The sequence below is a fragment of the Myotis nattereri genome (assembly GCF_964212035.1).
Source record: "Myotis nattereri genome assembly, chromosome: 19".
NCBI classification, from domain to species: Eukaryota; Metazoa; Chordata; class Mammalia; order Chiroptera; family Vespertilionidae; genus Myotis; species Myotis nattereri.
The window spans coordinates 20140824-20154176 of NC_138095.1; the positions used below are offsets into that span (position 1 = coordinate 20140824).

Consider the following 13353-nt stretch of genomic DNA (forward strand, 5'->3'; position numbering starts at 1 on the left):
TCTATTTCTTTTCTGGGAATTTAGTGACTTTCTGTTCTGCTTCCCAGGGCTTTTGTGCAGAAAAATCAAAAGAGATAATGTGTATAGTGCGCTTTACCTATTTTTATTTGGATGGCTTATTTTCTACAGATGAGTCAGTGAAGCGAATTTAAAGCATTAGTAGCCCCATTGTTGGGCAAGTTTTTAGTCTTTCTAAGCCTCTGTTTCCTTATATGTGAAATGTAAATATGATGTCGAGTTTGCAGGGTTGGTGTGAGAACCAACTGAGATGAGGTTCACGCTTACTGTGCCCAAGGCAGCGGTTGGCTGGCGCTCAACAAAATCTCGATCTGGGCTACTTGGCAAACCTGACTCCTCTACCTGCGGAAAGAAATTTTGGGTCCCAACCATTCCCACCTGAACTGACTCCAGGCTCACAGAGCCACCGTCTTTTGCAGACATAGAAATTGCAGAAGCTTGCTGTGGAGTCTCAGATGTGAGAAATTAACGTCATTCGTCATTTCCTGCTCTTTACATAGACTTGCGTTTAGCGAGAGGAGTTCATTCCATGAAAGAAAATATCGGGTAGTAAACAGATTTCTGAACTAAGCCAAGAGAGCAGATGGAGAATATCAGCATCCAAGGAGCTAAAGTCCACCCACTCTTCCTGCCCAGTGACAATGACAGCAACCAAGGCAACACAGGGATAGCCACGTGGTTTCAGAATGCTGGAGCATTCATGACACTTACGATAACAATTACTTACTGGATTCTCAAAGGGCCTAAGTTTTTGGTACTTACATAGGATAAAGAGGTAATGTTGCCCCGCCAGCATGACTCAGCGGTTGAGCATTGACCTCAGAACCAGGAGGTCACGGTGTGATTCCTGGTTGGGGCATATGCACAGGTTTGATCCCCAGTGTGTAGGAGACAACTGATCAATGATCCTTTCTCATCATTGATGTTTCTATCTCTCTCCTTCTCCCTTCCTCTCTGAAATCAATATATATTTTAAAAGAGGTAGTGTTTAAAATGTATGGCTGAGCTACTCATCATTGAATTCTCTTCTTTGCTTCTCTCTGCCTCTCTACACTATTCATTATAGTTTTGGCATCCCACCCCCAATGCTAATTTTCTACCTTGAGCTTTGTCCTCAGTTTCTTCTGGTACAATGTAATCTCCATAGTAGAAACAGGGAAGAAAAAAAAAAGAAAGAGTAACTGGACAATTCCCACAATCTAGATTAGAGAAAGAACTTCAGACCTGCTTGGCAGGAGGTGGTGGAGTGTGCTGGAGGGACACGGACCTTGGAGTCACGTGGCCAGGGTTTGAGGCCCCGATCTGCTACTTACTCCCAGGAGGCCCTGACGGGTCTCTTGCTCTCCAGGAGCTGCAGCTCCTAATTTGAAAAAATGGAGATAACAGTCATTGTGCTGTGGGCTCCCAGGGCTTGTTGTAAAGATCAAAAGGGACAATACTGTGACCAGTGCTGCAAAGTACTAAATAAATGCCTGGGATTCATGTTATCCCTGTTATAACATATCTCTTCGCTTGTCACATGGAAGACCGCCCTCCCTCCCAGGAATCTTCCCCATCACTGTCCACTCCACGCCACCTGGACAGTCTTTGCCACAGTCCTCACCCGTTTCTGTTTCAGGGGCTGTCTGATCACTGCCTTCGTGTGCCATTTCACTTGCTGTAGCCACCGGTTCTTCGGTTCACTTACAAACATTGACTGAGCGTCTAGAAAGCCTCACACAGTGCTGTGTGCTGGGGACAGACATAAATCCGTGGTTCCCGCTGTTCTCTAGGAATAAGCTCAGAAAACTCACTCACCCTCATGCTAGTAAATTCATGATGAGTCTCAAATACCCGCTGCGGGCCTTGACTTGCACCTGTTCCTTAGTTCTGCAATAGCTGCATGATATTTATGTTTTCCTTGCCTCTAAACTTAGCAAGCCTCATGCTTTCCTTTCCTAGAATCACAGGATCCTAGCTCCACAGTTATGAGTGAGGCCATCGCCGTTTCCCCATCCAAAATGCAGGTGGTGATCTCTTCATTTTTCTTCTTTCAAGGCGTTAACATTCATTCTCTCAGTCTTCCTTGGACAATATCTCTTGGAGGCACTGTCTTCCTTTCTACAGGTAGATCCACAGCCCATGCTTGGCACACCTTTTGGGTGATGGGAGTAGCTCATTGTCTGTCCTTGGGCCTTCAGCTTCTCTCTGCTTTACCGCATCCCATACTGGGCTAGCAGCCTGGTTCTCCTACCCCAACCCATCCGATTGTCCAGCAATACTGTCCCCTGGCTAGAATTTCTTCCGCACCTGAGTATACATTCCACCTCCCACTAACATACCCGCCACATGCTGCCTTGAGATGATCCCTCGGTGGCCAAGATGTGCCTTGGGTACCAGTGATAATATTTTAATGAATGCAGCTCCTCTCCAAGAAAAGGACTTGGGAATTAATTCCATCAGATACGTGGCAAAGGCCACCTTATAAAGCGGTGAGGACAGGCTGTGAGGTCAGTGACAGAGCATCTCTTAGTCCACCCCGTCTCAGGAGCAGGAGCGATGAAGCCAGGGCGCTGGGAGACTGTTTCCCTTCTCTTCCGGTACTTGGTTGGCAGAGGTGATGAGATTCTAACATCCTCTAATGGACAGATGACAAATAAACACCTTTTTGGTTTTTTTTTTTCTAAACAGACAAGTTGCAGCTCAGGAAAGTTTTCCGTTTTCCTCATTGCAAAATCAATACCCATCAGCAGTTTGAAATTAAAGGCCAGATTACGCCTCAGTTTTATACATGCCTTATTGTATTCCAAAAGCTTTCTACGCAGTCAGATAAATCTCCTTTAAGAGGATTAGGAAACTTTCATTATCTTTATCTCACCTGAACTTACACTAAGTCTGAAAAATTAATCTATGGACTGGATGAGAGCCGAAAGCTGCTGGAAGGAGGGGAACTCCTGGGCGCCTTTCTAATTGAGCCGTGGGGTCACGGCTTCCACCCACTGGAAAGCCACCTGGTCTCTGAGGGAGGAACAAGCCGCCCATTGCTGACCAGGACGGGAGCGAATATAGCTCTGAGCTCCGCCTTTTAACCTCTTAGGAAGTATAAAGACCATTTGCTAAATGTTCCAGAAGCTTCTCTCCCCCGTTTCCGCTCTCCTGGTCTTCTGAATGGAAGTGCACAGGGCCCCTGAGACTATCAGAGCTGTAAGAGGTGCCTGGCCTGAATGTGGAGACTGCAGGAACGGAACCCCGGAGTTGAAACTCTGCTGCCTGCATCACGCCTGTTCTCAGACCCTCTCACACCCAATGCTCTGAGGCCCATGGGAAGCACCACTGGCTTCCCTGTCCAGCCCAAGACATAGCTCCCAGGGCTATGAACATCATCCCCCACGTTCTGCACTGCGAGTCCTTTAAGGCCTGCGTTGACTTTGGCATGTGACACAACCTGTCCTAGTTCCTGCAAAGTAAGAGCCATGTTCCTTTGAGTCTGTCTCTGCGCACTGCCTGACTCCTTTTAAACTCCAGTGTCTCATTTTAAACTCCAGTGTCTCATTTTAAACTCCAGTGTCTCATTTTAAACTCCAGTGTCTCATTTTCTGGATTTTAAGATAACTTTGCTGTCAAAGCTATGAGAACACCACAGAGGTGTGGACTTCCATGCCCAGAATCCCAGCTCCTCCGGAACCAAGGCCAGGTGTGGGTGCGTAAGGGAAACGCACTCTCCCCAGAAACGTTGGCCAGGCATCCCAGCTCATCCCAGTACCCCGCCGTCCTCTGAGGAGAAGCAGCGGGTGTGACAATGGCTTCATCTCCAGATGGAAGCCACCATGTAACTGCCAAGCAGTGACCAGCCCAAGCCCTGCCCCAGGGCGGGACATGTTGGAGAAGGGAAAGAGTGTCCAGTCATCTGCCCCATGGCAGGCTGGAGTGGGTGTCTGAAAGCCTCGGAGAGAAGGCCGCGGAGGCCGAGCTGAGGCAAGGCTTCACGCAGCAGGGCAGCACCGGGGCTGCTTGGGCAGAAACTGCAGGGGCAGGCCCCTGGCCCAGCACAGGCCTTAGAAATGGATGAGTCAGAGGTGTGGAGGCTGTGCCGGCAAAGAGCCGCTCTGGCGTAAAGGATGGCCATCCTGAATGGTATGAGTGGCCAAAGCAGGAAGACACGTTAACTCCTACTCATGCTCCCCATGAAACCACATGAAATGAGCAAAATTATATATTTTGGAAAGACAGGAGTGAGAGACTCCATATTAGCTAAGCAAGGATGCCGTACACATTTCATACACTGACAAATCCTTTGAATCTAGTGCAGATGGAATATGGTAAAAGGCAGTTACTAAAGATTAAATCCTACACAGGGACTCCTTCTTCTTCCTTTTTTTAAAGTATATTTTTATTAATTACAGAGAGGAAGGGAGAGGGAGAGACAGACAGAAACATCAAGGATGAGAGAGAATCATTGATAGGCTGCCTCTTTCACAACCCCTACTGGAGATCGAGCCAGCAACCTGGGCATGTATCCTAGCGGAATCAAACCATGACCTCCTGGTTCACAGGTCCATGCTCTACCACTGAGCAACACCAGCCGGGCACACAGGAACTCCTTCTGAGAGCTCAGTTCATGGTTCCAAGTCCCCATGCAGGAGGCTCTGAGGGAGGCCCACCCCAGTCCCTCACTGGGTGGAGGAAGGGAGGAAGGATGTGCCATCGGAGGATAAAGCAAGCTGAGCACTTCTGGGTGCCCTGAGCCAATACCTGATAGGAACTACTTTGCGTAGTAATGAGGCAGGGAGTGCAGTCAGTCCGGCGCAGTTAAAAATAACTTTCTTTGTACTGCTGTCTTGTTTTAAACGGCTCTCACATTCTCCTAACTGCTATCTGGATGTATTTTTAATTTTTAATATTTAATAATTGATATATAAGATTCTGGCATTCCTACAACCCTATTTTTTCCCCTACAAAGTGAAATTTGAATAAAAATGTATGAAATACTATGCCTGGGTTTTACCAATCCTGATTTTTTTAAGGGAGAATAAGATAGAAATTTAGGGATTTAATCCCCCCTTTTAATTATATAGATTTATTTCCAACACAGACCTGGAAATAGAATTTTGACTAATCCCTCTCTTGACCTCGGCTGCACTGTGGGGCTAAGGGATAGGCGCCGGCTCAGCAAGGATGCAGGGAGAGCCCGACGAAGCAGCACACAGAACCCCTCCTGGAATGTGCAGGACCGTCACCCACACAAAAGCAGCCCCAAGTCACATGATTTCATGTCGCTAGCAGTAATCTTTTATAACAAAAGCAGCCTATCAAAGATATTCAAAGACAGATCTCTACGCAATCGCCATCATTATTTAATTACAGTTATGTCTAGAAGTACAGGAAGTGGATATTGTATCCATTTTTTAAGTCTACCAGGTCCCTTACTTAAGTACTAAGTAACTTAAGAGCTCAACCAGCACGTGCCACAAAACTTATTGAAAAGAAGTGAAGGATCAGAGATAAAATTGAGAAACGGTGAACATATTCAGTGCCCAGTCAAGAACCTAGCAGGTGAGAAGGAATCCCGGGCTCATACTCAACCTCTGGATTCCGTCGAGGAAAATGACTTTTTCTGTCTTCAGACATGAGTAGAAGCAAAAACTGAGATGGTCCTTCCCCTCCGTCATTGGCAGCGACCCCACCCCACAAATCTAGCTGTAACTCACCTTGTACGATGAGGTGGACCCGGGAGGTCTTGGGGTGGTTGTCCGTCTGCACAGAGCAGGTGTAGGGGCCCTCGTCATACACGTCCACGTTCTGGATCATGATGCTGTACTGGGTTGGTGTGTTGACCAGGATGACCACACGAGGATCTATGGACCACTTGTCATTCCCGGCGTAGAGGATGGTGCTGCGGTTTAGCCAGGCCACCCGGGTGACTCGGTCGTCTATGGTACACCTGTGGGGTGGGGTGGGAAGGAGGAGAAAGGAAGAGGGAAGATGAAAGGGGAATATCAAGGAAGGGAGAAAGGAAGAAAGAAGAGGGGAGAACGGGAGGAAGAGAGTGTTGAGCGATTCCATTATAAATATACTGGCTGTGCTTCAAGGAATAAATAAGATAACATAACCTAGTGCTAACAGAAAATGATTAATTATTGATGAAACCTCCTAAATATAGGTTAGCAGTGGCCTGAATCATCCTGAAGAACCGATGATGCAAAATCATTTGTATTCGATTTGGGAACCTATTCTGTGACTATCTCTGCTGTATATTTGTTTTCCATCTTAGTGCTCCCCTAGGCGTATATGGAAATTAGTTTATATTTCTTGAGCACATTGAGCACCTCCTGGGAGAAGTGGCCCAGGGGCCCAGGGGCGAGAAAGTGGATCAGCATTTCAAATAGGTCACAGGTAATCCACAAAGCAAATACCGAACCTGTTGTGAGCCCCAAATGGAACATGTTTACCTCCCTGTATGCTTAAGCTGCCCAGTGCCTCCTGCAACCTACAGCTTATAACATGGATTGGAAATTCACCTGAGAAAGCTAACGGTGTTGGAAGAAACCCTGCCTGCCTCCTAAGATTTCTGGAGAGGGCAGAAGAGATGGTAAGGCAATTTCTCCTCCTTCTCACACTCCTTTCCATGTGCCCCGAGAGAAAACGGTTTGGCTGATGTCACCACGTTTATCCTCACACCTCTCACCTATTTCCCCAACCATGGGAGGCTAAAGGAATTTGCTTTTTGGTGTGTATGACCTGCTGGCTATCAGGTTTAATGTAGAGATAAACATGCCTGTTTGGTTAGGAAAAAAAAAACAACAAACTTGCATATGTGCCCCAGAAGCTTAGAACCTGTAAAGGGAAAATGTAGAAAAAGAAATCCTTTATAACTGTGGGTCTGCAGTGAAGAGTATGACTAAAGGGTTAGGCTTGTGCTCACCGAGAACTCAATGCTCTAGTCCTCTAGGCAGAACCTGAGTTGGGGTATCTGAGCCCAGAGCAAGGGGTGCCCCCAGATGTCCTAGCAGAAGGTGGGAGGTGTAGCTCCCAGGGACAAGGCATGTGAATCCAGTGCCTCTAGGTGAGGAGACAGGGAGGAAACACTGCCACTCCTTACCATGTCTGAACCCATTTGAGCAACAAGAGATCCTCTGACAGGCTCAGAAGATGGGCAGCACACCCAAGACACTGGCCATGGAAGAGAGGGCACACGCATTTGGACAAGCAGTTTCCTCTGGCAAAGCGACCAGCCTGACAGGGTCAGGGGAACAGATGGCACTGTAGCACCAGATGACAGCTCTCCTGGAAAGGGAAAGCCTCAAGTCTAGAGAAGGACTCTCCCTGGTTGGTCGGAGGAATAGAAATAATACCAGCTCCCAATTACTGAGGTCTTTTACGTAGAAGTCCACCTAGCGTTTGGCAGGTGCCGGGGCCAGGAGGTAGGGGTGGGTGATAATCAGGTGCTTTCAAATTAAAATAGGAGGAGATTCTTCTATTCTAAATTGTCTTTATTTGCTATTTTTTTAAACTAAAAGTGTAAAATAAACATGTTTAAACATGCGAACAAATATAATACAAAGATGCAAAAAGGCCAAGCTAATCATTCCATCCCTGCCCAACTCCTGGTTCCCTGAGGTCATTATTTCCAAAACAGCCTGACAGTTCTCTTTCCACATCTTACTCCTCACAAACATACAGTCACATATACACACTTTGTCTTGATTTTTTTTTTTTTTTGCCTGAAATGGAATCACACTCTCATTTTCTGTGAAGCTTTTCTTTTCACGTGATCACACGCATCTCTGCACACCAGTAGTGAGAGACCTAATTTTGTATATGTTTCTGGGTAACATCAGGGAGATGAGTTTGGGGGGCCCAACTGGACTCACCATTAGGTCCTGATAATTCAGGTGTCATTAAATGATTCTTTCCCACCTTAATACATGTGTCATTGGTATGAAAAAAATTAAAGGCATGTTTTTCTGTCCATATCCTTGAGACGTTTATTTCACTTTCTACAACATTTGTTCATTCTATAGGAAGGTCTCCAATTCATTTACAAAGAAGATTAAATCCCAAAAAGACCTTCCCTGCTTTGAACTTTCAAAAGCATTAAAACACACACACACACACACACACACACACACACACACTCATTCATTCCCTCTCGGTTGTAAATGATGGATAAGGCAACCCTATCCTAAGGACTGTTGCATTTGAGTAACTCCCAACAATGAAGTCCCACTTGTGCAATTCCAGGACTCAGCCAGCCGAGAGTGAATGGTGGGCTGAGAAAGGGTGACGAGTTGTCTTCTAGTCCCTGTAACCACACAAATCTAGATGAATATGTGCAAACAAATATTGTTGCTTTTATTTGGGCCAATTATGTAACCCCTTGCGCATTTACTGAATTTGTAAAATTTAAGTTTTAGTTGGAAAGAATGCACTTTTGGTCTGTGGAAAATATTCCCACTTAAACATCAAAACATCACAATATGTATATGCATATAGGTATGTATGTTTAATGGCATTTAAATACCATAGCAATTTGATACTCATGATTATCTCTTTCAACATTCATAAATGAGTTCTTCCTTGACAATCATAAAATATGCACCACTCCTTTTTAAAATGTAAACTTGTATTTCCATTATGTGTCTTCTGTAGATTTTATCCTGATATATTGTATGCTTAAAAACCTCTTATTGATCAGCTATCATATTTACATATAAATTTAAATTCCCTTTGTGTTCAGTGACCATAAAGCTCTGAGTAATAATATTTTCTTTTAGAATGAGTTATCAATACAAGGATAATATTGATAAAACAACATAAATATATTGTACATGCTGTTAAGTAATAATTAAAGCTAACGAGTGAGCTTTTACTGGAAATATAGCTATTAGTAGGATTGATGAGGCTTTTAAAAATTATACCCTGGATAAATATAAGTACTGCTAGAATGAGACAGAGCTAAGGATCAATTCTATTCCTATTCCTTTTTTTTTCACTTTAAAAGAACCTAGTTCACATCAGCAAGGATATGGAAATGAAAATCTCGTAGAGAAATGTCACTCAATTCTTTGAACCTTTTCCAAAACATATGCCAAAAATCACAGAGTAATATAGCTTCAAAAATTATTTTAATGATCGCACAGCTGACAATTCAATTAGTTCCTCTTTCAATTTCTTTTAAAGCAATGAATTGGAAAATACCTGACTTGCAAAGGGCTTTGTAACTCGGTATTAAATTCATTCAATTTCTCAATATCTAGACAGTATACTGCTAATATTTTACCAGGCTTTATCAAATGACTATTAAAGGAAGAAAGTAAAGAAAAATCCTCCCCTGGACAATTACTAAAGTGGAAGCAGTCAGAAAGGAGAATTAGAATTACAATGCAATCTCAGGCACTTTCTCGGGCCGATTTGGGGAAATTTGAGAGCTTGAAATGTATCATTTTAAACCTACCATGCCCTTGTACAACCTACAACTGCAGGTTGAGGTGCATGCAGCCAGTTTAAAGATGCCTCGCAGGGGCTGACTTTGAAACAGTCAATCCAAATCTACCTTCTTGGGCCAGAACATGTTCTCATGCCTGGCCACACAGCCTGTGGAAAGCCTCATGTCCCCCTTGGGTAGGACCAGACATACCCAAACAGGTGACCAGGGACCAATTTAGCTGCTCTCAAACCTGGGCCTCATTAGCGAGCCTGGAAGGCAAATAGAGGGAATAACTGGATAAAAGCCATCTCTCAAATAGGGCAGAGCTGAAGCACCAAGTCCAGACAGCCCTAGCACCTGAGGAATGACAAAGAGACTTGGCGCCATGAGGATGTGGTTGAGGACAGCTGTTTTCCCCACAGTGTTTCTGTGCTTCAGAAGGAGGAGGAGCGTCTATGCTTCTTGCTTTCTTTCCTCATAACAGGGCTCTCTTACTGTCCTCTGAACAAAATATGTGTTTAATAAATATGGCTCCTTCCCTGCTGTTTATGGGGTGTCTTGGATCCTTATTAGCAACAAGCACATAGAGAATTTTTGATGTTAAATAAGGGAGCCCAAGAGAAAAGTTAAGAACATTAATATAAACTTTCCGATTTCTTGGAAACTCTTTCAAGCATTTAAAATGTTTACATTCCAAGCTGAAGCTTCCTACTGGTCCTTGATAAGACAATGTTTTATAACTCTATCAAAAGAAATGTCTAAAATTATATAGTGCTTATTCTGTGCCTGGCACAACTTTAAAACTTTCCACGTATTAAATCATTTGATCTATCCACATTTTACGGATGAGGAAACGGAAGCACAGAGAGATTCAGGATTCCTAACCCCCACAACTAGTACTATCAGAGCGGGATCTCAAACTTAGGCAGCCTGGCACTAGAGTTTCTGTACTTGAGGGCTGTGATATTCTCCTAATAAAGAAAGTGCTTGTGAGAACCACAAAAGACCCAGAATAGCCAAAGAAATCTTAACAAAGAAGAACAAAGTTGGAGGTCTCAATGCTAACCAATATCAAACTATACTGCAAAGCTATAATAATCAAAACAACATGGTACTGGCATAAAACCAGACACATAGGTCAATGGATTGGAACAGAGAGCCCAGAAATAAACTCATGCCCATCTACTCAATTAATCTATGACAAAGGAGGCAAGACCATGCAATGGAATAAAGACAGTCTGTTCAATAAATGATGTTGGGAAACCTGGATAGATACATGCAAAAAAAAAAAAAGAAAAAGAAAGAAAGAAAGAAAGAAAATAAACTAAGTCACCTTCTTAAACCATATACCATATAAGAATAAACTCAAAATGGACTAAAGACTTAAATGTAAAACTATAAAAATCCTAGAAGAAAACTTAGGTAATAAGTTTTCATTAATGCTGTTAGTAATATTCTTTTGCATATGTCTCCTATGGCAAGGGAAACAAAATAATAAGCAAATGGGACTAAATCAAACTAAGAAGTTTTGTTTTTGTTTTTCACAAAGCAAACAATCTACTGAATAGAAGAAGACATTCCCTGATGATGAATCCCATAATGGGTTAGAAAATCATACAACTTAACACCAAAAAAGACAATCTGATTTAAAAATGGACAGAGGACCTGAATAGACTCTTCTCCAAAGAAGATGTACTTTTGGCCAACAGACATATAAAAAGATGCTCTAGGTCACTAATCACCAGAGAAATGCAAATTAAAACCACAATGTCACCTCACACCTGTCAGAATGGCTATAATCAATAAGTAAGAAACAAGTGTTGGAGATAATGTGGAGAAAGGGGAACTCTCATACACTGTTCATGGGATTATAATTTGGTGCAGCCACTATGAAAAACAGTATGGAGGTTCCTCAAAAAGTTAAAAATCTTACCACCACGTGTCACAGCAATACTACTATCCAAATAAATCCAAAATACTAATTTGAAAAGATATACACCTCTCTATGCTTATTGCAGCATTATTTAAAATGGCCAAGATATGGAAGCAACCTCAGTGTCCATTGATAGATGGTTGGATAAACAAGAGGTGGTACATATACTAGTATACAATGGAATATTATTCTGCCATACAAAAGAACATCTTGCCATTTGTGACAACATGGATGGACCTAGAGGACATCATGCTAATTAAATAAGTTAGACAGAGAAAGACTAACACTTTATGATTTTACTTATATACGGAATCTAAAAAATAAAACAAATGAACGACCAAAACAGAAACAGACTCATAGATCAAGAGAACAAACTGATGGATGCCAAATTGGAAGAGGTGGGGCTAAAAAAGGTGACTATATTAAGAAGTACAAATTGGTAGTTACAAAATAGTCATGGGATGTAAAGTACAGTATAGGGAATATAATCAGTAATATTGGCATAACCATGTATGGTGTCAGGGAGGTACTAGACTTATTGGGAGGGAAGCACTTCATCAGTTATATAAATGTCTAACCACTGTGCTATATCCCTGCAACTAATATAATATTGAATGTCAACTGTAATTGAAATTTTTTTTTGAAAAGAAAGTGCTTGTGTCTTGAGAATCCATGGAACAAGGCCAACAAGAGTTAGTTGGCCTTATCCAATCAGTTTCCCTCACATTTATGGTACTAATTTAATTTTCTCATCAGAGATAAAATAGCTTATTAGAACAAAATAGATATTTGAAAGTGATTTTGTACATCCCTAAAGCACTGCTAGCTATCTGTGAGGAGAGGAGATGGGAATAAGAATCAGAACATGCAAGGAAATGCCTGAGAGACATCAAAGGAAAAGGACCTTGCAGTCAAAGTATCATTTCCAAGGCCACTGAACACAGAAGTTGGGGTTAAAGTGCAGGGTGGATGTGTTTTGTTCCAGAGGAGGGGTGCAGTAGGGGAAATCCCTGCCTTGAAGCAGTGTTTTTCACACGTTGGTGTGCACCAGAATCACCTGGAATGCGTTTCACAAGGCAGATCCCTGCGTCTGACTCCGGGGAGCTTCTGGCCCAGTGGGTTGAGGTGGGCTTAGAATTTGCCTTTCTCACAAATTCCCAGGTGGGGTCAGCACTGCTGGTCTGGAGCCTCATATTCAAGAACCACTGCCTAAAAGAAACTGGACAAGAGATAGGTTGGAACTTAATCAAAATAAAATCTTCCTGAAAATCGGCCGGCTTTCATTTTTGCCTGTTACTTTTGTTTTTATTTTTGCATTTTGCCTATGAAAATACAAAATTTAAAAGAGCCATGATTCACACAAAAAATATTTCATGAGTGTCTGATGTGTACTAGAACAATACCCTGAGAGTTAAAAATGCTGGGAAAGGGGCGGGGATGTGTTTCTGAAGCCATGCCCATTGAGACAAGGAAAGTGCATAAGTAGATACGTATATTAGTTTCAGAGAATAAAAGTAGTGAAAAATATCAGAGTCAGGAATGAAGTGTGCCATGGGGATTGGGAGCATTTGGGGACAGAGTGGTCAGAAAATTCCCCTCTGTGGCCTGCATGCGAATGTCGTAGACATTTATGTGAATAAAACACCATCTGCCCCATTAAAATAATGTTGTAGATTTTTAGCCTGTTTATATATGTGTATGATTTATAATTTGGGGTTTTAGAGTCTATAAGGGTAGATGGTTAGGGCATTTATACCTAGTGTTGTGATTTTCTGTATATGAAATTTTAAAAAGAATGCTACCACGGAGAACCTTGAGACCCTTGTCCCTGCCCACCTCTGCCCTTGGCCTTTAAAATGGCCTGCCAAAAGTAACATAAAATAAAATGTAAAAATAAATAAATGAATAAATAAATAAATAAATAAATAAATAAATAACTGACAATTGCTGCAGAAAGTGAAAATGAAAGACTGGAGAGAATGCATACAAACAGGAA

At 42.7% G+C, this 13353-nt stretch overlaps 1 protein-coding gene across 10 annotated transcripts in view; it reads right to left on the reverse strand.

Annotated features, from left to right (window-relative positions):
* Positions 1-13353, reverse strand: part of OPCML (opioid binding protein/cell adhesion molecule like) — a 931887-nt gene that overhangs the window by 256338 nt on the left and 662196 nt on the right. For all 10 annotated transcript variants that reach the window (XM_081113619.1, XM_081113616.1, XM_081113618.1 and 7 more), the window contains one exon: positions 5706-5938. In XM_081113619.1, the coding sequence (XP_080969745.1) occupies positions 5706-5938 (233 nt within the window). The remainder of the gene's footprint in view (positions 1-5705; positions 5939-13353) is intronic.